Raw genomic sequence first — 26,431 nt, 5'->3', positions numbered from 1 at the left:
TATTTGATAAAAATATATTTTGTAGCAATCCTCTATAATAGCAAACTGAGAACAAAACAGTGACACCAAGTCAACTATGCAAATATCAAAATCTAAGTGTGCAGTGGTAGATGAAATAAATCTCAATTTGCTGTAAAAAAATGTCATGCCAGCATAATCTGAAAACATCAAAACCATTCATTTGTAAGTATTTAACGTATAATAATTTAAACTTGTGTCTTAAAATTTAAACAATGGCCCTTACTGGGTTAATATTAAACAAAAATGACAATGAAAAATTATGCCCAGAAAAAGACAAGCTTATAAAGTGATAAAATACGTCACTGTCTATAGAATTAAGTTACTAGCATTTTTATGTCTGAATACACTGGAACCACAGTTCCCCATGAACAAATAAAAATCTGGACTCAGAAGATCCAAAGGAATAGTTTGGAGTAGTGTTATGATAATTCAACCATCAGCTCAAGATCACAGTCTTTGTTCAGAGAGGCATTAGATCCCAATGTGTTCCAGAATATTTTTCAGTGTAAAGCTAAAAACCTATTAAAGATGAATCCCATATCCAGAGGTATTAATGAGCAACCACCACCAAAGTCCCAAATAAAGAAGGTATTTGTTGAGCAATTATCAAACTTGAGTACTTTCTTGATGACATTCCTAAACCACTAAACCAATTACAACTGCAATCACCTCAGATGTGAATCAATAAGAACTGACTAAGAACTCAAAATCAAAGATAGTTGAAAAAGAGATTCATTCTTGAATAAACCAGCCAGGAATTCATGATAAAGTACAGAATTTGACATTTTGAAACTTGACATAAGACAGTGAAAGTATTAACCAAATGACCAAGAAGTTGAAAACTAATTGCTGTATGACAAAAACAGGCTTAATAGACCCTAATAAAAAACAGAAGTGCCAAGGCCAGACTGACAGAAATAACCTAAAACTGATAAAAGAAGTTTCAATATCATGAACCACGAAAGTGGTTCATTATAGGGATCACAAGGAATTGCACAAAACCCTAATAGAACATTAGGGGCAAAAACCCTAATTCAGTTCAAACAACATTTTAAGACCTTAACTATTCAATGCTAAAACTGTACACATAAAATTGCACAAAAAAAGCACGCATGTTAGACTCACAAGGAAAAAGAAATCCACTCAAAACAGCCAATTATAATTCTTATTATTACTCAGGCCTGAAAATTAAGACTTCATAAAAGTTGTTTTGGTTTAAATAACAGATTTTCCATAATTCAGCTATGCAAATTTCAAAAATAATATTCATTTTTTTTCTACCATGTAAGGGTTTTTTACAAGAAGAAAAAAACTTTTACTTACATCAAATTATGATTTCATTTACACAATGAACATTTTTAATTATTATGTTTGTTAATAAAAATACAAACAAACTGAAGAAAAGAGAAGAACAATGATTGTCAAATGAATAAGCATCCTCATTCATTCAGATTTTTTTGTGAAATCTACATCTTATAGTCTCAAACTACATGTTGTGGTCTTTCTTTTATGTATTATGTCTGGAGCATCTCGTTTCAATGACCAGCAGTAATCAGCCATCATGCTGATGTCCCACCTTCCCTAATACCTCCTCTCCATTTCCCTTGTTCTTCTCTGATGGCACTGAGATTTTCAGGGAAACAATTAATATGCAAGTGTAAGAAATGAACTTAAGCTCATATTATAACCCAACTCTTTGAATTTATCAAGCATGTTATTGACAATATTTTCATAATTTGGGTCCTTGTTATTTCCTAAAAATATGTTAATAACATCATTAAAGGTAATCCATGCTTCTTTTTCAACTTTCCCCATTGTCCTTTTAAACTATTCATGTGAAGTCAATACCCTAATCTGAAGCCCAACAAAAATTCCTTCTTTAAGTTTCACTTCTGAAAGATCTGGGAATTGCCATCATAGATCAAGTATCGAGCCCAGTTTTATGTGAAGTGGAGGTAATAGGACTTTCTTTGTGTTAACAAAACTTTCACGTTCAATGTTTTTCGATCATGGTATCAGGCTGACTCTGCATGGCCATTGCTTATTTATCCAGTGCTGATTTCGTGCTCTGCTGTCCCATTCACACAAAAAACATGGAAACTTTGTATAACCCGATTGTTGGCCCAACAACATACAAAGTACTTTTAAGTACCCACAAAGTAGCCAACCATATCCTTTGTATTTGACCTTATTAAGAAGAAGATTTTCGCAAGTTTCCTTCAAGTGAACCGAATGAACAATAGGAACAGATGCAAGTATGTTACCATGGTGAAGTAGAACACCTTTTAGACTTCTTCTGGAAGAATCCATGAACACTCGACACCCACTTGGTTCATAAACTGCAGCTCCGAGCATTGGTGTTAATTCAGCAGTGAACCTTCTTGTGAAAAGTATGGTATAAACTCCTTTTTATAATTTCTCTACCAGTCAAATGATGTCCCTGGAGAAAGTAAGTTCTTAACCAGAAGTCTGGATCCCAAATCATTAAGTTCACCTTATGTGAAAAGTTGTGGTTCACCAGACATTTCAGGTCTACAGTGGAGTAGGAACAGGTACATGAGCAACAGGTCTTATAGCAGAATGAGGGTTTGGATAGAAAATTTCCTTTTTATTTTGAGTTGTAGCCTTGCATGTTACCTGAGCAAAAATAGCAGTCATCTCAGTGGTTTCTAGGCTCACGCCAGACCTTTGGAATTCCAAAAGGCAAAGATTCTTTCTTACCTTTAATTCATTGTCTCAACTCCTCAACTCAAACAATACAAACTTTGTGTAGAGCCCATGGTTTGTCTTGGTCCCTAAGTTTTTATTCCAAAACAAATACTATCCCAAAATGGCATGTTATGTGGCCTGTTCACCATTTATATACAAGGGTGTGTTTCTCGTGGGATCTTGAAAAATTGATCACATCACAACTGGTCTAGAGAAAGTGGTTGTCAACATTTCAAGTATAACAAAATGTGACCCAATTTCAATGAAAATGATTCACTTATGTAAAAGTACCTATGATGTTTTGTGAAACATCTGTACGTGATAGTGAAAAATAGATATATACAGGAATTACTGTAGAACATGTAAAAATTTCAAGACAATAAAGCCATAACAGCCTACAATACAAACAGCTTGGCATATTGCACTTTTGTAGAATAATAAGTAATGTATTGTGAAGGTTGTAGGGGTGTTGAAAAGTCGATTCATTTCTTCTATATTTTACATAAGCTAAAAACATCATAATTCTAGTGTAAATGATGTTATCATTACCCTTAAAGTTAGCTTTCTTGAACATACCTGGTGTTCTTTTAAAAAGCTTAAGTAGAGAGTTCTCCTTAATCAAGCAAAATTTTGATATAATTACATAAAAAATTTTTATAGTCACCCTTTATATTTCATTATATATTCAAAAATGGTAAAATACATTTCACAGAAAAAAAAACACCTGACACATATACTTATGTCTCATACATTTAGAAAATGTCATTTTAATATACTGTTGCGTATGTGCTTGTTTGATAACTTCTGGTAAAAATTATTTCCGAGGATCTTCAGCAATACAAGTCCCTCCTTGATTAAAACTAGTTTATTCTTTCTCGATACAACTTTTTGTAACACACAGAATTTTCACAGTCACTTTAAACTTAACAACCTTTATACCACACGCTATAAATCGCACTGATTCACACACTTTACTTACAGTGACTACTGTTCACTTGACTCAATTATCCATCTTTTCTTTTATTTGCCGGGCTTATATACTAAAAAAGAGGGCGTCCCAAACAAACTAGAAAATTCACGATCATTTGAGAAACTCCTCGCACATGCCACCATCGTCACGTGACTTCCGTTGTCGTAACAATACAAAGAATGTTTAAAATCTTGACACAATACAGTTGTTATTTCCACACTTATGAACAAAGATGTAAACAAAGGTATCTATGCTCCTACAGCAGCTTTTCACAAAGCATGAGACAAAAACTGGTTGCTAAGTGTAATCTTGTCATTGGATAAAAGAATTGTATGTTGATGTACATTAACAAAATGTTTTAGACTTATCTGTTCATCATAATTTTTCAAAGTTATGTCATTTCTGCCTCCTATGAATTAAAATTTTGATTTCTATTGTACCACATTTTGTTTCACGAGTATTTTTGTTGTTTGCTAAATAGGACAAAATAGGTAAGTTACAGATTTCAGTCAAACAAGTATTATAAATAAAACAAAATACGTAATCCCTAATACTATACCTTTTCATTTGAATAGTTTTCCTTTCCTTCCATATGAGGCTTTTCCAATTCTGTCATGTTTTCCAAAAAACACAAAAGAAATGAATGATTATGAACAAACTTCAACTTCATATTTCAAAGAAAATGTGATCATCCAAGTCCTACATTTATCCCAAAACAGTTTACCTATCAATAGTGCATAACCAGCAATTAAAAATTCACAAAAATTAGTACCCAAAATATTTTCCTTGCAATATAACAAAAGTTGAAATTGTTAAAATGTAAAAGTATGTATAACTTGTTGCACCATAAGACAACTTTAAAGTTTTAAAATTACATATTTTTTATCTAACTCTGTATTATTACAGTTCTTTTCTTCATGTGCACTTTGATTTTCTACTCACATGTAGAATACCAAAAATTCAGATTGCTATAAAAAGCACTGTATTAATTTCAGTTGCAAAACTAAGTGCAGATGTATTTACTCAACCACCAAGTTCCAAAGGTGAAATAAATATGCTTCAGAAATGTAAATGGACATGTAATATAAAAAGCATCAGCCCTAATAGCAAAGGAGTTAGAAAATATTTCTAATAATTTTCATTACATAACAGTTTGTACAAGGTTAATCATAGCAAATCTAAAAACGTTTATGGTAAGAACAAGTCCAATAATTCACACTTCTTAATGTATAAAGTCATGAAAATTGAGACATTTTGACAGCCTGCATCCAGTCTCACTTAGTATGATGTTACTCTCTCTCACTGGCCATTCCTTCTTTTTGAAATGATTTTTATCATCTCAGCTGCCCCAGAGACACAAAACGCAACAATATTTGGTATACACACTGCAGGCTTAGCAGGAGTGAAGCACTATAACTTTTAGATCACCACATATGTACTACCTATGGTGATTGTATTTGTTAACCTCAAGTACAATCTGCATGCTTTGATAAGTTTCTTTCATGTTCACAGTACAAGCAACATGAATCAATGGATTAGTGTTCCCATAGTGCAAAAGTACAGCTTTCAGACTAACTTTACATGAGTCGATAAAAAGTCTCCTTTTTTGAGGATAACGTTAAGTACCTAATTCTTTCATTAGTGCAAAAACATAAAGTATCTTGCATGCTATAGTGAGAAGCAACACTTTGATGGTGAGTTTGATAAATTTAAACTTATACTTGAAGCTAATAAATTCCATTGCTATAAACTAGAGCCAAGAAGTTCCCCATGCTGCTTTGATAGAGACAAGTCATGAATCAGATCATTTAGCTCTTCTTGTGTGATCAGATAAAGCAGTTTATGTTGAGGTGCCACAGGAATAGAATTACTAGATGAAGAGGGTGAAGATGATTCATTGTTTTCTTTGCAGGACAACTCTACTGTTTCACAAATCGCTGGTGGATGTGGCACTGGAAGACTATTCCCATGAGGTACTGGTTTGTTTGTAGATACAAGGCAAAAATAACAGTTAGTTATATGATATTTGAGTTCATGCCATACCATGGGAAGTGTAAATGGCATACTTGCACTCTTCTTATTCATCCTCTGTAATCATCATCAAGTGCCGTGCTTTGTACTGTAGGCGATCGTGTCCCTCCACCTTTACCAGTCCCAAGCACTTGATTTGATTTGATGAATACATGAGTAGTAAGGGGTGGTTATAGTTGGGAACTGGAAGGGACATCCTTGATGGGCTAATAAGCTCCTTTTTGTTCCTTTAAAATTTTATGATAAAGGTCAACTTAATGGTTTTTTTTTACCACATGCCATGTGAAAAAACCTGCACATATTCAGAACAAAGAAATTCAAGCTAAAAAGAAATACTATAGAAATAAAAACCTATGGTATATTTCTATACCACTTCATCATCCTCAACAAACCTATCATATTGAGACTATTTTGGACACCTGACACAAGTCGCATATATATTTTTTGCATATTATGTTCCATACCAAACACGTAATAAAAATACATTTTACTTGTTTTGTCAAGATTAAAATGACCCAAAAATAAAAGAAAAGGTAAATTGACAGATGTCCATATAGACCATGTCTCTTCCAACAAAATAAAAATTATTTAACATATAATAAAAATTATACTTCAATTTCAACACGAGTCAATATCTTTGTTATAAGTTTACATTACTTGCTATTTCACAATGATTACATTATGCTCAACTTACCATTCATACACTGGCTTCATTTCCACTTCTAACTCCTTCTAAGTTCTAGATTTATCTATGTTTACTAACAATGCCATACAACTCTAGCTTAAATTGTAAATGTAAGTTACAAGTTAACTGATTAAGTAGTTTGGCCTACATGTTATTAATAATAAATAAGTATAATAGATTGAAGTAACTAGCCAATAGCAATACTCCAGCACATCAGTAGCCTATAAAATTGCGATCAGAGCAAGCTGCCTACTTAAATTAATATTATTTAGTATTATATTTATGGGGAAACTTAAAATAAACCAGGTAATTAGTATAACTAAGCAGAAAATGCAAAGGAAATAGAATATAATTAGACTTTTGCAGTTTTAGAGATAAATTACCTTAAAAAAATAACTACGTTTGCATTATATTTTCTTGACGAAGTTTCGAGCAAAGAGTTTTAAATTTTACTTTTAAATTTCGGTTTTACATTTAGTGTTACTCGAAATGCTGCCACGAAAATAAAATACAAGTATAGTTTTAAGGTAATGTATCTCTAAAAATCTAATTTCTAGTAATGAATTAATAGCTAATTAAATAAAGTGTTAAGTTTTTGACCACTGAATCGTTTAAATCATGAGGATGAGGGCATTTATCACTCTATCAGTATCAATGTAAAGCTTTGAACTTGGTTGAACTTTTTGGAGGCCACCATCACAACCAGCCACATTACCACTACCACTAATCATGGTACCTAAATCAGTGAATGAAATGCGCGAGCCTTGTGCTATTGTTAAAAATAAGAAATAAATATTTATAACTTGAATTTCAAACCTTCATTTCATCGCATAATGACAAAACCTATTTATTTATTTATACATCACCAGTTAATAACAACAGAAAATCAAAAGCACTTACCTCAAGTTAAATAATTGCAACTAAACTACTGTTGCTTTAATAATAACTTATTTGATGTTTAACTACATAAGCCAATTACACCCAACGTTAATGTTACCACTGCTGATATTAACTTACTGGTCTTAATCTAACAAATTTGAACTTCGAGCGGCGAAGAATAAAGTTCCCGTTGTGATGACGTTTTTAGTACGAAACCAATAATTGCTTAGTTTGATCACGTGATTGCTGTATAAATAAAAGACGACAGAGGGAGCTACAAGAACAAGATAGAGAGGATCGTAGGTGTAATTTGTAAGAGAAATTGGCGGCGTGGGGGAATTGAAAGCATTTAATTTAAAGGTTTAACCTGTAAGTTTGAAATTATAAGATATAAGAACGATAAGCGATCAATATGGTAAGTAATTTGTCGCTCACAAAATAAGTCTTTTAACCTTGCTTAAACTTTACGTTAACTTGTTAGGTAGATATAGTATTTTTTTCTTTGTCAATCAGTAGTCATGTTAACGTTAGTGTTAGCGCACTTCAAATACTGCCATGTTGTTACTAGTAATACTGAGTGCTACTACTACAGAAAATAAAATTTGAGATTTGCAGTGTTTCAATAAGTAATAATTTCCTCAGTGGTTCTCATAAAGGAACAACACTCTTTATCCATCATGAATGTTTTTCACTGTAACAGTACTATGGTAATCAATACCATACTAGGCAAGAAAATATTTAAATTAGGCTTCTACACTTAAGAATAATTTGAGCTTTCAGGATATTTATCGTTGAACTTTAGGAACCTTTTGTTTTTATTAGTGCATGTTTATTATGAGTGTTCCCATTCAAATACTTGAGTGAACAGTTAATCCAAGCTACAAATTATAGCAACTTTGTTTTGTTTTTTCATCATTGACATATTTTTTTACCTTCTGTAGTTTCTAACATTGGTTTTTTTTAACCTAATTTTTAATATCTGCTACTCTGTACACAAAATGGTATATTTTATTTATTTGTAAAACACAAGACTTATGGATATTCATACACACTTTTAATACTTTTTTTTTGTGTGTGTACATTTAGTATCTGTGCATTAGTTTCTTTTCACTTGACTTATTTCAGACTGTTGGAAAGAACAACAAAATGCTTCAACATATAAACTACAGGGTAAGAGTTATCCTGCAAGATGGCCGAGCCTTTATTGGAACATTCAAGGCTTTTGACAAACATATGAACTTAATCCTTGGAGACTGTGAAGAGTTCAGAAAGGTAAAAGCCAAGAGCAGCAAACAGCTAGAAAGAGAAGAAAAACGAGTATTGGGATTGATATTGTTGAGGGGAGAAAATGTTGTGTCCTTGACAGTGGAAGGACCACCACCTCCAGAGGTAAATTTCTGTCTGTTATAAACTTTATTTAGTTTTACGTTTATATGAGAGTGAAGTTAGTCTTAATTTGTTGCAAGGTAATACCTAACAGTTGTTCATGAACTGGAAAATATGTGATGGTCCATTAGTTCAGTGATGTAAGTTATTTTTTTACAGTTAAAATGTTAAATTGATTGTTTGGTTACATTTGTGAAGTTTTGATAAAACTATTGACTTACGCATGAAGAGAACAAGTGCCTTATAAGATTTCTAGCTTTTGCCCCTTCCTGATTCCAAATGACCTTTGACCTAAGAATTGTATACAATTTTTATGTACCTCTATCCATTTATTACTTTGAGAACAATGAGACAAAATCCCTGGGAGAAGTTTATAGGCTTATAGTAACAAAATTCAACCCCAACATATCTGACTACTTGATTAATGAAAATCAGTTATACAGTCTCTGAACAGCAGCCCTTTAAAGATTTGATCGACAGACAGAAAGACACATAGCCATGACGTAGGGTAAACATTCTTTTCCCAAACGTATTGTTTTTTTGCATAATTTTTAACATGATCGCGTGCCAATAAACAGTAAACTAGGCCTACACTACGGTATAGCACATGGTTATAACCTATAAATCATGGTTCTTCACACATTGGAATTTTGCTATTTGTAATTCAGCAATGTTAACCAAAGCTAGCTAATGCAGTAGGTCTAAGCCTTGGTGGGATTGCACATAAAATTTATCAAGCTGAATTATTGACGCACTCTTTTCCTCCTCGTTTTCTAAGCGAGGAATTCTCAATAGTAGCCGCACTACATGAAATTCTTTTAGTTAGGATTAATGTATGGGACCTTGTTTTCCTTTGTATTAGGTTAGGTTTGTTTTTTTTGGTAAAAAATTAAAAATTTTCCAATGAAGCTAGTGGTCACAGAAGTTCAGTTACTAGCATGCATGTAATTTGAGTGTCTGAAACCAACTGACAATAACATTCTCATCTTCATTCAATGTTTGGCCTATCAAGTCCCTAGTGGTTTCATCCTAGCTAATTTTTTGTATTGAATGTTTCACAGTATAGGTTTTTCCTTATAATTACTGAGATCCGTACCACCATTTTGAAAATGACTCATGAAAAGCACTACTGTTTCATCTGCTCCGCACAGTGAAAAATATAGTGATTGATCATTTTTGTATTTTAATTTGCAAAATAACATTGTAATAATATGCGCCCAAGATTGTGGCACACGTTCATGTGGAAAATTGGCACACATTTCTCGAAGTATTCAAATATTTTACCATAATACTTTACATTTATTTCTCTCACAAGCAAAATGCCACCTTGAAAGTTAAGAAAAAGGAGATCAGATTATTTTTCTTCTGAAACATGCAATCCCACATCTGAAATAATTAAAAAGAAATGGAAATTGCTTTTTTTTTTTAGAAATCTAAATTTTGAATTTGACAGGATTGTAAAATGAAAATAAAATAATCCTGGCATTAACTATGTTTTAGTGTGCCAGTAATACCAAGCATGGGGCTCACATATAGCAATTTGATCTCATCAGGATTTCTACCAGCCTATCCTCAAATTGAAATTCTTTTATGCAGGATTAGAGTAAATTAATCTATTAGACCATGGGTGTGGTCAAATACATCAGTAGAAAGGGTTTGACCTCTGAAATAGTGCACTTTACTCTGACCAGCACATTTATGTGTTGACTTTGATCATCACGTACTACGATCACTATGTGTCTTCGTTTGAGTGCCAATTTGAATTGCTTTCTACTATTAAGACCCTATGGTATGACTCAACAAATTGCATGAACGTTTTACTGCAGATTAATGCAAAAATGTCACTCCTTCCAGTACATGTATTTTGTATGATATATTATTCGTAGCAAATCCAGTGTTTGTGATCCCCAATTGTTTTCCCTCTACTGCGGTATGCAAGACAAACTTAGATCATGAGGGCACAATTGTCAAAGGGATAGCGAGGGGTGGATTTTTGTAATTTTTTAAAGGGAAACCACAGCTATTTTGAAAAATACTGTGGTAATTGCTGCTGTGGTGGCTGTGAATTTTCTGCCCTGCATTTATGAATCTGCAACTGACCATGTTGAAGTAGCAGAAGCCATAGAGGAAGTGAAGGACATTGTCATTGGGTTTGTTACAAGTTTGCCAACCTAGAGATAAGTATTGAGTTTTTTTTACCTTTCTTGAGGGCATCACTCCTTGTGGAGTGTGATATATATAGCACCTAGAGCACTGCATCATGCATGATTGATTGCCAAGTTATTGTATGTCCTCACAATGTAGATGTTTATGGGACTGTTTGAGTTTGCTGGTCATGGAGAAAGAGGACTGAGATATGCATGCTTGTTGTTCAAGTCTATTTTGGGGCATGGTTTATTGCTTCTGATGCCATTTCTGCTCTTCGCAATTATCTTAACTTCCTGCAATGTCTCATTAAGTATAAGAAGGTGAATTTTGCTCTTTCCAAACCTAACAGTCAACAATTGCTGGACATATGTGATATCCCAATGAGGAACTCATTGGTTTGACATTCTTTGACTCAGCTGTGTCCACGGGCAATGGTAAAGGTACTAAATGAAAGAAAGGCATGGATAAACCTCCAAAAAACATCCAGCTGAATATCAGGAAGTCTAAGGATTTATTTGTTGAAGATTTTGTCACAAACAGGGTGTCTAGCCATAGGGAAAGATACAAAAATATTTTCTCTATAGGGAAAGTACAGTGAATTTCAATGGTCAAATTACTTTTTTTTAAACTGGTTGTATTGTTCAATTCAATGTAAATCCAATTTATAGGAACAGGATGGGGTGCAGTATTTATCAGTTATCTATCTTTTTTTTTGTTAAATATAAAATGGCTACTCGTGATTTTACATGTCTTGTAGTAATGTCCTGAGCAAGCATACACATAAAGTCAAAACAAAAATGGGTCACTGTTGCCCTGGTGCTAAATATTAAAGATGTATCCATTGAGTAATAGCAAGGAAACCAGATGAGTGTCTTGTCTCCAGTGTTGTTTACCAGCTTACATGTAACATTTGCCATCACACATGCCTTGGAGAAACCGGAAAAGCCCTACACACAAGGATAAAAGAACATATTGACACTCTTTGTAAACATGAAAGAACACAGTTGCAGATAAACTGAAACTACCATTCCCCTCAAATCCTCGCCAAATCCACCAAGTAAGTTTCAAGAAGCTCCTCTTATCGAACAACTACCAGCACGGATGAATAAAGACAAAGGATTGCACCAATAACTTTTGTTTACTACAAGTACAAGTTAATTGTTTCAAAAATAAGCTTTACTACTTAATGTGTCAAAAGCACACTGTACAAATGCACGTTATAGATTTTAACATAATTTATTATTTAAACCATTTGAAGTTTTGTACTGTCAGTTTTGGTTTGTATTTTAGTGAATGCTTCTGAAGAAGAGTTTAATAAGATAAAAACATTACAGTCAGGATTCAAGTTCATTAAGCAACCTCTAAATATGGTCAAGTTTGACAGTTAATGTGTTTTGTACATTAAAACAAAATTAGGGGGTGAGAGCTTTATAATTTTTAACCTGCCGATAAGGAGTGCCCTATTGAGCATGTTATCTGTAAGAAGTCTTTCCTTTTAGTGTCTGGAATGTGAAATGTGTTGGGTATGTCGATGAGCTTTTAAAACATGTACTCATCTGTTTCTCTTTGAACACTCTGAATTGTGTTCTTGGTGTAGTGTGACCTGATGGTTTAAATTGTTTCAATGGAAACTTGTATTATATTTCGTTATAAAAATGTTTGTGGAGTTGACATTTTTGAGCCCATATATTACCAGGTGTCATCATGGTTGTTTTTGTTTTCTACATTCTAACCTGTGACTCCTGTTTAGTTCCAAAGTGTTTTTTATACTTTAACAAACATTTAAAGAAAAAATAACAGAGACCAGTGTAAGAGCATGGCTTGCTGTATTCAGTTTTAGTGTCAAAAACACAAAAAAAAGCCAATACCTCTTCACTAGCAAGTGTACAATTTGTTTCCTCAGAACTGGAAGTATGCAGTTTTTACATGTTTTTGGTAGAATGTTTTCAAAAGCTTGGAAGCCTAAAATTTATATTGAAGACATACTACTTTACTCTCATTTTTCTAATGTTGTTAACAATCTGTTTTACAGGAAGGATTACCAAGAGTTCCAATTCCTGGTGCTGCCCCTGGTCCCGGAATAGGTCGAGCTGCTGGTCGAGGAGTGCCAGCTGCACCCGTAGGGTCAGCTCCTGCCGGTTAGTTCAAATCAATCTAAGATCACATAGTCTTTAAAGCTTTTGACTAGCATTTCCCAATTTATATGCTTGAAATTAAGATCACCCATAATTATGACCTCATTAACAGATGAAATTTTAATCTCAATGATCAAAATTTTTAGGAAGATTGTTTTACTTTTCTTCACTGTCTTTAGTTGTAAAGTAACCATTTCTCTCTGATGGAATCATACATTGATTTACTTCGTATGGTTTAAAACTAAGATATTCCTCTTCTTCAAAATGCTAACACTTCAAGTATTGCATGATTTTATAATTAAAGAAAGTCTTGTAATGTAATCTTTTCAAAATCTACACTTGCAAGTCATCACATTTCAACTAAATTACAACAAGAAGGTCAGTGCTAAGTGTGATGTAATATACAAGTTATCAACCTATATTTTCAAGAATCCTTAGTATATACCATAAAATGAATCTGGAGCCATGAGGAAGAAAGGTTTTTGGAAACTGTTATTATTATGTTTTTATGTTCATTAGTAAATAAAAATTTATTGTACTAGTTCCATCATTATAAAAAAAAAAGTAGGCTTAAATTTCAAAGATGAGTTTTTTATGCATATTCTTTGCGGTTATAAAAGTAGAATGTAATGATTAGAAATGTATTATGTTAGATTACATAATATAATGTAAAAATAATAAACATTCCTCGTGAATAATGCTTGCGAGCAGTTTGAGTTACTTCATTCACTATGGTAATATGAGCCATGATTTCACTAAGTAATTTACAACTTGTGTGGTGAGATTATTAATTTGACAATAATTCAAATTCAATAAAGCAATAAGATTAAAGATAAACAGTTGTAATTTTCTGTTACAATCTGCAGTCATTTTAGAAAGAAAACGGTAATTTAGATTTTTCTGTATTTTTATGGTGGTTATAAGGTCATAAATCATATAATTAGGGTAGAGAAAATGACAAATAAAATATAAAGTTTTACTGAAAAAAACATGTTATTTATTAAGGAAGTCTTCAAGGTTGCACAAATGAAATTAGAAAATTTCAGATGAAGGAAGGTATTTTTGATTTTAACATGAAGATCACTTTGTACTCGGAGCAGTCAACATTGATTCCATATGTTCACAGACATCTTTATTAAAACTATTTAATTACAAAATCTGTTTTTCATTTGCAAAATACTTGTAATATTTACTGAAAGCTTGCCAAATATTTGTGAAGGTACACAAATGATATTAAAACTTAAAATGGAAACTTGTTTTTCGAGGTGTGTCCCATCAACTGATTCTGAATGGAAAGAGTTGAACACAAAATGTGATTGATTTGTAGTTACATCTAATAATTCTCTAAATATTTTTTTAGAGAATCTATTTTGGTTATCCTGATTATAAACCAGCTTATCTTATGCTTCTTCTTAAGGTATATTTGTGAATAATGATTCAGTATCAAGGCTAGTACAGTAAACACTATTTGCGATACGTAAGTTACTTAATACTGAATTATTTATTATATTTTACAAGAAACCTGTCAGTTCATGATTATAAGTAGGATAAATGAATATAAAAACGAGAGTTGGTAAATGAATATAAAAACGAGAGTTGGTAAATGAATATAAAAATGAGAGTTGATAAATGAATATAAAAACGAGAGTTGGTAAATGAATATAAATTAAAAAGATAACACGTAGGTATTTTCACATAGGTTAACTAAAGTATATAAGGATGTTTGATAACACAGATCATATCTAATAATGTAAATGAATATAAAAACGAGAGTTGGTAAATGAATATAAAAACGAGAGTTCCAACTCTCGTTTTTATAGGATCTGTCTCCACTCTCTTAATAAAGTTAGATAATTTATTCAATAGTACAATTCCATTTCCTTTGTCTGCTTTTATTATCGTTATATCTTTAACCTTTTTAACTGATTAAGTACTTCTAGCTCTTCCTGGCTTATGTTAAGTGTTTTCATTGTGTTTATGAAAGGATATTAAGTCTACTCCTGTAGCTTGTGGTCTTATACTCTTAAATTAAAATATTACTAGATGGCCACATACAAGCTGTTTTTACATTCACATAAAAATGTTTCGAAATTTACAAAGTAATCTGAAGATTTTAGGTAGTAACCCACAATGTAAACCTCTAGACTGTACTTGAGCATCTCATGTTTGGTTAAGATTTCAGAATACATATTACCTTTAAAAATTATAAACAGTTAAAATGAGATGTATAAGAAATTCACCGTACAGTAAAACCACATTTTGCCATCAGATACATCTCTTTGTTGACCTCACGAACATAACTTTGGTTCTAAATATATGTACATCTACTTGTTGCAGTTTATTATAGTTTTATTAAAATAGCTTCTTTTGTTTTGTTTATTAATATTAGGTGCATAGCACATGATTTTAAGTTTTATTTTCAATGTGATGTGTGCATCTTTAAAATATTGTGGATGTGATAGAACACATCCATGTTCTGATGTTTTTGTATCTTAGATTCTTTCTGGTCTCCCCTGTATTGCAATTCGTACTATAAACTACCTGTTTATCAACAACAGTTGGTTTAATTATGTCTTGTAATATTGAATTTAACCTTTACCCTAGTAAAAAATAAATTTACACCACCAAGTGCAAGTTTACACATCTTTTTTTACTTCTATCCACATTTTTTTTACTGCTGCTGATAAGCTAGATGTACACAGAATAATACAACAAACCATCTGAAGGTCTTTTTTTCTGTAATCATTTTCATACTTAAGTAGTACTTTTTAACCTAATGATAAAGCAAAACACGAACGTGATAATAGGAAGCATTTATTAAACAATTATAACACCAGAAAATGTAAAATGTGGCACAGATGAAATATTTATAATAGGTTTAAATCCAGTGAGGACTGTGTGTTATTTAGGGACAGGAGAAGGGTTTTTATGTACAATGATTCTTTTATAAGAAGTTCAGTATCATGTTTGGCTGTTGAAAGAATTTTAATGTTTGAGAGAGAAATCGGATGTCATGCTTCTGTACTGTGTTGATAGATAGCAGAGTTGGGGGGGGGGTTGTAACCTTTCTTCCAGTTTTTAGAGATATACCCATTTGTTCACATGCTCGTACTTTAAGGTGACGTTTGGTTTCATCAGTATAGGAGGTCTTACAGTCTCCACACGTGTATAAGTAGACGAGGTGTGAACAATGGGCAGTTGGCAAACGATCTTTGTAGTGTGTGTGTTTTTTAACAAGTTCTTTGTTGTTCTTTCCATACTGATTAGCATCTTTCATGAAAGTGAAAGAATAAAGTAACCTTTGTTTTTAAAGGAAGTAGTTTCCCGCATTTTGCAAATTCGACCAAATTATAATGTCATAAGTTGTCTGCTTCTTTCCAAAACCATGTGTTTTCTTTTCTAATCCATTTCACCTTTCCTCGGTTACTTGTAGCTTTATGATAAATTCTTGTCTAGACCTTTCAAATTGATTATCATTTAAATCTGGTTATAACAGATGGTTGATATAACCGTAGTCTCCTCCAGATTTCAACCTTTATTTTTCTCAGATTTGTTTCTTTACATGGAGGTAATCGTTTTCTGCATACAATTTTTATGTTTGTTTTTTTTGTTTTTCATTTGACATCGGAAAAGCTATTTTGTAATGTTATATTTTTCCTTACTTTTTGATGCCACTTTGGTCCTTATTGATACAATAATCCAGTTCCGTGACAGTAATGATGTTATGAGCCAGATTGGGATTGGATGAGCTGCTACCCACCTGAAAATTTAGCAACCAAGTACATGTAATTTTCTACACAGTTAGTAGTGCTGTCAGAAACTAGTCTGTGTGCTTTCCTAGCTAGGTAATCTACAGCATCCATGTTTTTTTTTGTGTGTATGTGAACCATGTAAGTTCTAAAATGATGCAATCACTTGAACTGGTAGTTTTGCAAAATGTTGGTTGACATTCTATGTGGTCACCTAAGACACAGTAAGGGACGTTTAGTAGATGTTGTTTCAAATGTTCGGGTATATTTCTTTTCTCTCTTTTTTGCATATCTTCACGGACCTTTCTATTCTGGACTTTCTTAGGAATCATCCATTTTTTACATTGCATTTTGAAATTTTGTAAAGTGCTTGGTGTAGCTTTTAACAGCATGATTGTCACAGCCCACTTTCTCTACCTGCCTACCATAACTACACTTCTCTCTTATTCTTTTATAAAAAAATCTGCTATTATTTTTTGATACTGTAGACCATGCATATCTTCCCTGTTTCAAAATCCTTCCACTATAATGCCAAACTCCATTTGTTTGGAAGGTTCAGTTTTTTCAGCTGTGGTGCTCTAGTGATGGTTATTGACATATTGCATAAGCAGATGCTACAAAACTTGCTCCTCACACCCATATATAATACTTTTCTTGTATAGAAACCTATTACAGCATCACAGCTGGAGTTGGCAGTTTGTTTGGGGCCAAACACCATAAGCATAAACAGTAGTAAATGGTGTGTCATCACCATCTGTATCTTCTGTTTTTGTAAGCTAGTTTCTTTCACTCCAACATCGATTATTGTTAGAAACAATTACTTTTCCCACATTTAAAACAAACAGTATAGAAAGTTGAATAAAATGTTTATGATAAATTTATGAAAAATGAAATATTGATGTCTGTTGTGACTTACTTAATAGATTTGAATCTGTTCAAACATAATATTATTTGATGAAAAAAAAATGTGTATAAGTGAGATAAATTAAACATAATTTTTAGTGTAAAATGATGGAACTATAGGATTTTGGTATATGTATTAACCACATTAATAACAATACATATATTGGATAATGTGTAAATATTACTTAAAAGATCTTTCCAATTTTCTACTTGTGTCTGATGAACATGTTCAGAAACATGACTGGAACTCGTAAGATTGAAAAATTCCATCCAACAAACAGCACACTAAACTGTTGATCATTTACATCTAATTTATCAATGTCTGTCATATCCACGTGTTCTTCTGGTTCTGATCATACTAAGTAGTCATGAATGATTATCTTAGGTTTTAGTCTTTGTCCTGTATTGCTTTAAAACAGCCTAGCATACAATATAAGGGTTCAAAAAATTAAGTACAACAGTTTTTCTGTAATATAATGTCTCCTTCACTTGTGTGGTTTTGTGTTTGTATGTTGACATGTAAAACTGCTACAACAAAACACTAAGAAGTTTGTTTTATAATGTGAACTCTTTATTTATAAAACTATCTATATATGAACTTCCAAGTGGATTATTTGTTTCACAAACTTGTGTAGAAATGATTCCCAATTATAAGGTAAATGAAGTCCAGTGGTGAAAGTTAGCTCCATGACATTGCTTGAACTCGTGGATTCTGACTTCAGCTCATTACTAAAAATAAAGAAACATTCCACTTGGAAAGTAAAAGTGATTTGTAACAAAGCTTTCAGTTAGGCTTATTTTTATGTTGCAGTAATAATTACCATGTAAAACTGAGATATATGTTAACTTATCATGATAGCTGTATGTGATCTTCACTTACATTACTTTTATTCTCAGCTTTCATGATTTCTTTCCATTTTTCTCATGCTTGCTCTTTTTAGCTTTACTTAGCCAATATTGTGTTGTTTTTTTGTTTGACCTCTTCTTCAGTCTTCAAATTATTGATCACTGGTGTGCTTGAGCTAAAGTAAACTATGAAAAGACATTCTCTATCTTGTTCAGTGTCCAGTTATACAACCACCACAAGAATAAAAGGTCATGGGTGACTGATGGAGTCCCGTTTTCTGGGGTGGGGTAGCTTTTTCTCATCTACACTAAACGATCCAGTTTGTTTGTAACGTCATCAAACTAACTCGTTGGTTGGAAAGGTCAGACGTTTTATAAAATCTAATTTACAGTGATTTGAGTGACATTCCAAGTGGCTTTTTTTTTAAAGAGAAAAAATCAGTTACTCAAAATAGTGTATCTATAAAATTGTAAGTGTATGTTCAGTAAGCCATATTAACATTTCAGTTTTGCTGTAACATTCTAACAAACTGGATGTGTTTATTTTACAGTTCAGTCCTTATTATACAAATAGTTTCATTCTTAATACTTCAATCTTGCATACGTGTTCCCTGTATCCTCACATTGGACGAGGGATATATATATATTTAAGTATCTGCAAAAGTGAGGAATTTATTGTCCTGCCAGTGATACATTTAAAAAATGTTTTCATTCAAAGAGATTTGTGGTTGTAAGTTCTATGTGTAATAGTAGGTTAAATGTTTGAAGTATCGTAGAAAATGTGCTGAAACCACTATTTGTTTGGATTGTATACTAATAAGCTCTCACCTTTGTGCCATTTCCAAAGATCTTACACAACCATCTGTAAAAAGTTAACAGTATAATATCATAAGAAATGGGAAAATACTAATACCATTTTATTCTTGTTGTTGCTATTGAAAACGTAGCCTATGAGTGCAAAGTGTTTATTTAAGATACTACACAAAGTTTTATAGCTCTTAAGATATATAACAAACAAAAACCTGGAAAAGCACACAATATGGTGACTTCCAATTAGGAAAATATAATTGATTTATATTTTGTGATTTTTTTTTACATATCTTTTCTGTCAACAATCTGATCAATTTTAAGTGCCTGGCATGCAATTCAGACATTAGATGAATTTCTCGTTTTCTTAGACATGAAGTGGTATTTTACTTATTTTATGCAGTGAGGTTTATTGATTCTCATTCAACTAAGATTCTGCTTTTAAACAAAATTATTTAAATATGTTGCAGTTATTTAAGAACTGTGTTCAAGTCCAGGTAGTTAGTGGGTTTTTCCTGTTTAGTTATTGGTGTTGTACATCTTTGTTGTCAAGTTATGTGACGACAGTTTCTCTTTCATTTTTGTTATTATTACAATAATGTATAAAAAAACTTTGCCATGACTTAGACCTTTGAAAGTTTTGTAAAATTGTGACTAAACCAATAACGTAATGTTGATGCCGAAGACTAGCTTTTGTGTATTTCTGCAAATGTATAGAGGTAAATAATACAGCTGCTACAACTGAATAGATTTTAATAAATAAGTGAACTTAAACAGCATTTTTCAGTTTCAACTTGAACCCACCTTTTAAGTGAGGCTTATGATATATTTTTAGTGTGTAATCTAACAACAGAAAAATATGTTAATTAATATCTGGTCATATAGTTGAACATAATAAATTTTAAACATTGCATATTAAAAGTGAAGGTGATTTGAAAACATTTGGGAAATTAAAACTACTACTAATTGTCCAGTCATTCTTCTTGTGTATAAGTACATCTTAATCCTAAAATTACTGCCTTCTTTTTATATTGTTAAAAACTGATTTGGTTCACATATTAAGTAATTTTGTTTATTACTCCATATAATATTCAGTATACAGAGCTAACCAAAAAAAGCAAATAAAATAATTTAGTTTATGTTAAATACGTGTAGGACAATGTCTGTGGACTGCTAGAAACCGGGTCTTGATGCCCGTGGTGGGCAGAGCATAGATAGCCCTTTGTGTAGCTTTGTGCTTAATGATAAACAAAAAATCAATAGCCTACAAGTGAGAGTTGGTAAGCCTAATGTTTACACTACAATGATATAAAATGTGTGATATATGTACTAAGTAGTCATGAATGATTATCGTGGTTTTGGCCTTTGTCATGTATTGCTTGAAAAAAGCCTAGCATACAATATAAGGGTTCATAAAATTAAGTACAACAATTTTTCAGTAAAATAATTTCTTGATACACATACAGTTGTGTAGTCTTGTGCTTAAGCAACAAACTTTGAACTAATAGGAGTTGCTTTGTGTTTGTATGTTGACAGAACCTAAAAAAGCAATAATCATTTAATTAACTGTTTTCAAGAATGGAGTTTGAGTTCAAGGTAAATGAGAATAAAGGTTTTATTATTTTATGCATTGAGGTTCAGTTTTTAAGATGTGTGTGTGTGTGTGTGTGTATTATTCTAATTTTATAGTATCAAGAAAAGAAGTTCAGATTTTTATTGTATTTGATCATTAAGGTTTGCAAGGTCCAGTTAGGGGAATAGGGGGTCCTTCACAAGATGTCATGACTCCACAAGGACGAGGGGCTTCTCTCTCTGCTCCACCACAGATACGGCCACAGATTGGTCCCCCTAATCTAGGAGGACCTCCAAGAATGGGTGGTCCCATGCCTGGTCGAGGGATGATGGCTCCTCCACCAGGAATGATGGGACGTGGAATGCCTCCAGGACAAATGCCAATGGGTGGCCCACCCCCAGGAATGCGAGGATTACCACCAGGAATGATGAGAGGAGGTAATTTAATATAATTGTGTGATTAGCTAAGGACCGTAACCATATACTAATAACCATAGTTTCATATAGCTTCGAGCCATAAATAATTTGTTTTTCTCAATTGCTTTCCAAAATATATGTTTCATAAATTCTACTCTTAAACAAAATATGTTTAAAACACTTAAAATGTGGCAAAACCTTGAAACAGAAATAACTGGAAGAAAATAACAATCTAGTAAGCTAACAATAAATATCTAACTATGTACACTGTTCAAAATAATAATTTTTTATACTCTTGCTATGGTGAGGCACAACTAGTGTTATTAAATAGTGTCAGGTGGCCAGTCACATGATCTGATGTGCAATTGTACAGAAAAGTGAAGTAAAGGCAGTGCTCTCAGTGTGCATAAAGAGATTCTTGAAACATGCCAGACACTTGAACGTTTTCATAGTGTTTAAGACAAAAAGTTAACAAGAAGCTGATCAAATACAACAGTACTTTGCAGAATGACTACAATTCACACAAAGTAAGCAGACTGTGAACTCACTTTCAGATTACCAGTACATTGGTAGACCACCATTGAGAAACCTATAAGATGACCACTATTTTAGGCTTGAGGCAACAGGTTGGCATCAGCTCCCTATCTGGATCAACAATTCAGAGCAGCAACTGAAAGACAAGTCAGCATGCAAATGATCAGAAATAGGTTTCATAAGGATTGGCTTTTATGCCAGACAACCAGTAGTGTGGTATTTCTGTCTCATTGCCACAAAACAACCCATTTTCAATATCAAGACATGTAGACAAATGTTTTGCTTTCATATGAATCAATTCACCACAGATGGAAAGTGTCAAGAACCAGATCCAACATTTGTGTGCTACAGTACAATACAATGAATGTCATATGATATAGAATAGAGTTTTAAACCATTAATGTTGCCATTATGCAGTTTTAAAGGCCAGAACGTTCTTCTGATGGATAATGGGGAAACCCAACCTTTCTCAACTCTTAACCAAATGTCACTAAGGAAAAAGGTATTGAGTATCTCATCTACTGATTCACTCATTTTAAGCTTATCACATGAATTAGTATCTGAAATAATTATCTGTTTTTCTAACAAACATTTTCTGTATTAACAAAGTAATCATTTGTGGACATGGATTTCAGTACATGGTTGTACACATTTGCAAATTACGTCAAATGACTCGTCACCTGACACTTGTTTTGCATAAAAATAAACACCTAAAACATAACTTCTAAGTTAATGAAATCTTTATGTTGAAATGAATTGATTAAAAGCCCATTAATAAATAAGAAATTTATTTTAACTTCTGATCAAAGACAACTTGAAATTCGTCCTACTAATTAAATGTGCTCTTCTTGCATTCTTACTTTGTAAAGATTACAATTCACTGTTTCATTAGGTGGATGCCATTTCTTTTAACTATATTTTCAGCCATAAACCCGATGTACATACACCAGAAAAACTATTGCTTAAGCAAAATAAATATTTTATATTTTTGTAGGTCCTCCTCCAGGAATGAGACCACCACCCAGACCTAGCCAATAAGGATTGAAAGTCTGTTTCATGTCATTTACTTGCATCTCGTTAAGTGATTACTCTTTAGAGTAATTTCGCTGTTTTATTTGTGTGGTGATATATCGTAAACGTTTTGAAAACAATAAAACCAGCTTCACATTTTGATTCAGTTGTAGTTTTCTTATAAAACCGATGATAAAATGGTATAGAACTTTTCAAAACAAGACTAGTTTTCAGTTTCATAGTAATTACTAGCATTGCTAAATATAGTTTCTGTTTGCTCAGGGTTTCCACACATTCTAGAAAACTTGAAAATTTTCAAAGTTAATTTCCTAATCTGAAAAAGTTTGAGAAGATGGGGGGAAAATGTGACTTTATCAAATGCATCGCCTGGTTCAATAATAGTTAATCATCTCATTGAACAACTAACATAATTAAAGAGTGATTATTTAAATAAAAAAGTTAAAATTAACTGAAAAGGCATGAAGGTTGGGTGATGCAAGGCTGTATGGTGTCATGAAGCTCTGCAAATGTTCATGACCTATTTAAAAGTTGATTATTTTTCATTCAAAGCTGATTTACATGGCAGTGAATACATAATAGGTTCAATGTTGTTCTGAGAAGCTGCTTTTTTACTCAATGCCTGTTTACACAAAACCTCAGCCTCAGTAAATAATAACTTTAAAAGACACAAAGCTTTATTTAAAGCAATGTTTTAGATGTATTTGTTTTATTTGAAAAGGTTGCTTTTCTACTCGTAAAATGTTATGCACTTAATGGTGTTGTGTCTTTCTCTAGGTATATACATTTGCCCATTGCTGTCCATTAAAAAAAGTCAAGAGACAAAATTACTTAAAATCTTCAAATGCAGGTCTTGCCAAAAATATAAACAAACAAGGCTGGGGATCTACAGCTGACAGTCTGTTCAAGCTACAAATCTCTATTATGACTGTGCTATAAAAGTATTACAAGTTATATGTACAATAGTGTAGGATCGCACAGGAATTTTGCAAAAACAGAGAAAGTGTAGTTTTAAACTTAATTCAACCTTCTTAATTTTGTCATTCTATGAAATTTTCTAAGTTCCTCACTTTCTGTCCAAACAATCCAGTGTTTTCCTAGCATGCATGTTAGTTACAAGCTACAACTTTTACATTTTATTGTAAGTTAATTGGAAACTGTCACGTGAACTACAATGCATGCAAAATAGACAACAATGACACACTTAGCGTAAGTCGTCAATTATCGACACCATTTACAACTGCTACATTAACACCAACAATTTAGATATAGCAATATCTATATGAATTAGTGATATATATGTAGTTGTAATAAATACTGAATATGTATTCACAATTTCAGCTAAGTGTAAAAAACAATACAAAGAATCACTACCATCATCTAAGTAGGAAAATCTATATCCATGTAGAGACAGCAAACTTGAGTAATGATGAACAACAGCAACTTGAGTAACGATATGCAACAGCAAAATTGGGAACCGACAATGTTTTAGGAAGACTAACTACTAGGGCTAGCAGTTAGTCTTCCTAAAACATTGTGGCTAGCAGTTAGACTTCCTAAACATTGTGGCTAGCAGTTAGACTTCCTGAAACATTGTGGCTAGCAGTTAGTCTTCCTGAAACATTGTGGCTAGCAGTTAGTCTTCCTTAACATTGTGGCTAGCAGACAGACTACCTAAATGTCGTGTCCAACACACAGTTTTCCTAATTATTATGGTTAACAGATTGTCTTTCTAAATGTTGTAGCTAGCAAAGAGTTTACCAAAACAGTGAGCCTTTGAGAGAACTTCTGTGATACAAAACAATATGGATACCATCTAGACAGAAATTTTGAATTAGTTTTCTTCAACTTTATAAAGATTAGTAATAATAAAATGATGCTACTATGACTACATTTAAATATGTATGTATTAAAATTGACAAATTACTGCCCTTTACACTACTTTGTCATGTTACAGTCTTTAACTAGATTATTTTAAGATTAGTGTGTCTCAGATCTTTTTGAAAACAAACTATATTTGTTGTAAGTTGACAAAAAGTTCATATATTGTATATGCACTCCCACGAAACTTTAGAAGTGCTACTGCTTCCCAGGACTGACTTTTTTTCAAATGAAGTGAAAGTTAATACCAGATAGCCTTAATATTAATTTCTTTAGAAACAATCTAACTTAACAGTATGGTGTGCCAGGTGTATGATAAACAAGTGATCTAAGTAAATTGAGTTGCATAACATAATATTCCAAACTCTTTAGTAAACTGTGAGATCTATCGCAGAATCAGTTTTGTTTATAATTTTAAATATATATATATATATTGTTGCGTATCTGTTTGTTAACTTCCGGTAGAAATTCTTTCCGGGAACTTCAGCGATACAAGTCCTTTCTTGATTAAACCAGTTTATTCTTTCTCGATACAAACATTTACTACACTGTAATTCCACAGTCAGTACGTTTCTCGTCACTTTAAACTTTTATAATACACGCTATAAATCACAGCGATTCACAATCTCGATAACTTCGCTTCCTACGAGTACAAAACACACACTAGCTCGAAACAGAATCGAAAATTACCCGAAACTCACAGCGACTATGTTAACAATACATACATTTCCGCTGGCTTTTTTCGCCAGGCTTATATACTAACAAAGAGGCATCTCCAAAATTCTTGGACCTCCCCGATAATTCGAGAAATTTCACGCACGCTACCAGCGTCACTTGACTTCCGCTGTCGTAAAAATAAACTAGCAAACATGTGAGAGAAGTTATATAAAAACTTTTAATTATTATATCATAGATTTATTTTTGCTTCAAATAAAATTGAAAATATAATCTCTGAGGCCTAATACATTCTTTAATTTACTGTGGACTGCAGTTTCACTTATTCAAGGCTCATTAGTTCAGCTTGGAGAAGCAAATCAAAAATTTATAGAAGGCATTATATAATGGAGATATCTATATCGTATTGTTACGACAGCGGAAGTCACGTGACCCTAGTAACACGTCATTAACTTCTAAAAGGATCCTGTCCATTCCTGAATGCTCTAGCGTTTGCTGGATTTCGGTGTTCTTTTATATATAAGACGTGACAGCAACAATGTGATAAGTAATTGGCAGTTCAGTCGAGCACGTGAGACGTTCGTTGTGAATTATAGCGCGACTGTGGAAATTAAGTGTATCGCAAAGTTAAGTTCAGAAAGAATAAACCAGGTTTATTTAAGAAAGGACTTGTATCGCTAAAGTTTCTTCGGAAATAATTTTTACGGAAAATTAACTAACGACCGGAGGCGTAACAAATTGGTGTCAGAAGTGGGATAGAAAAGAAGAATATGGAAACGAGAGGCGGCAAATCAAACTACAGCTTAGCAGATTTGATGGCAGCAATACAAGAACAGCAAAAGAAACAAGAAGAGAGATTACAGCAGTTGTTAGAGGAGAAAGAAAATAAACAAGAAGAGAGATTACAGCAGTTGTTAGAGGAGAAAGAAAATAAACAAGAAGAGAGATTACAGCAGTGGCAACTGGAACAAGAAAGGAAATAGGAAGAAAGTCAACAACAGTGGCAAGTACAAATGGAAAACATTAATGCATTTAAAAGCGAATTAGATACGTT

General features: G+C 32.6%; 2 protein-coding genes across 2 annotated transcripts in view; one reads left to right on the top strand and one right to left on the bottom strand.

The window, feature by feature from the left end:
• Positions 1-6,497, bottom strand: part of LOC106473440 (aurora kinase-like) — an 11,500-nt gene extending 5,003 nt beyond the window's left edge. Inside the window, exons 1-2 of the mRNA XM_022401881.1 lie at positions 6,426-6,497; positions 4,260-4,309 (exon numbers count right to left, since the gene is read on the bottom strand). Of these exons, the coding sequence (XP_022257589.1) occupies positions 4,260-4,309; positions 6,426-6,432 (57 nt within the window). The 5' untranslated portion in view covers positions 6,433-6,497. The remainder of the gene's footprint in view (positions 1-4,259; positions 4,310-6,425) is intronic.
• A 1,073-nt stretch (positions 6,498-7,570) lies between these two features.
• LOC106473439 (small nuclear ribonucleoprotein-associated protein B-like) lies at positions 7,571-22,965 on the top strand. Its single transcript, XM_013934119.2, has 5 exons — positions 7,571-7,710; positions 8,421-8,684; positions 12,862-12,967; positions 21,004-21,279; positions 22,787-22,965. Exons 1-5 carry the CDS (start codon positions 7,708-7,710, stop codon positions 22,828-22,830), a joined length of 693 nt encoding a protein of 230 aa, XP_013789573.1. The 5' UTR covers positions 7,571-7,707; the 3' UTR covers positions 22,831-22,965.
• Positions 22,966-26,431: the final 3,466 nt, after the last annotated feature.

The sequence above is a fragment of the Limulus polyphemus genome, unplaced genomic scaffold (assembly GCF_000517525.1).
Source record: "Limulus polyphemus unplaced genomic scaffold, Limulus_polyphemus-2.1.2 Scaffold6177, whole genome shotgun sequence".
NCBI lineage: Eukaryota > Metazoa > Arthropoda > Merostomata > Xiphosura > Limulidae > Limulus > Limulus polyphemus.
This window is presented reverse-complemented; position numbering and strand designations above follow the sequence as displayed.

Bases quoted from the DNA above. Each gene is read 5' to 3' on its own strand.
- LOC106473439 (XM_013934119.2), top strand. The intron at 8,685-12,861 runs GTAAATTTCTGT...TCTGTTTTACAG, and splicing joins AAGGACCACCACCTCCAGAG to GAAGGATTACCAAGAGTTCC. The intron at 12,968-21,003 runs GTTAGTTCAAAT...TTGATCATTAAG, and splicing joins CGTAGGGTCAGCTCCTGCCG to GTTTGCAAGGTCCAGTTAGG.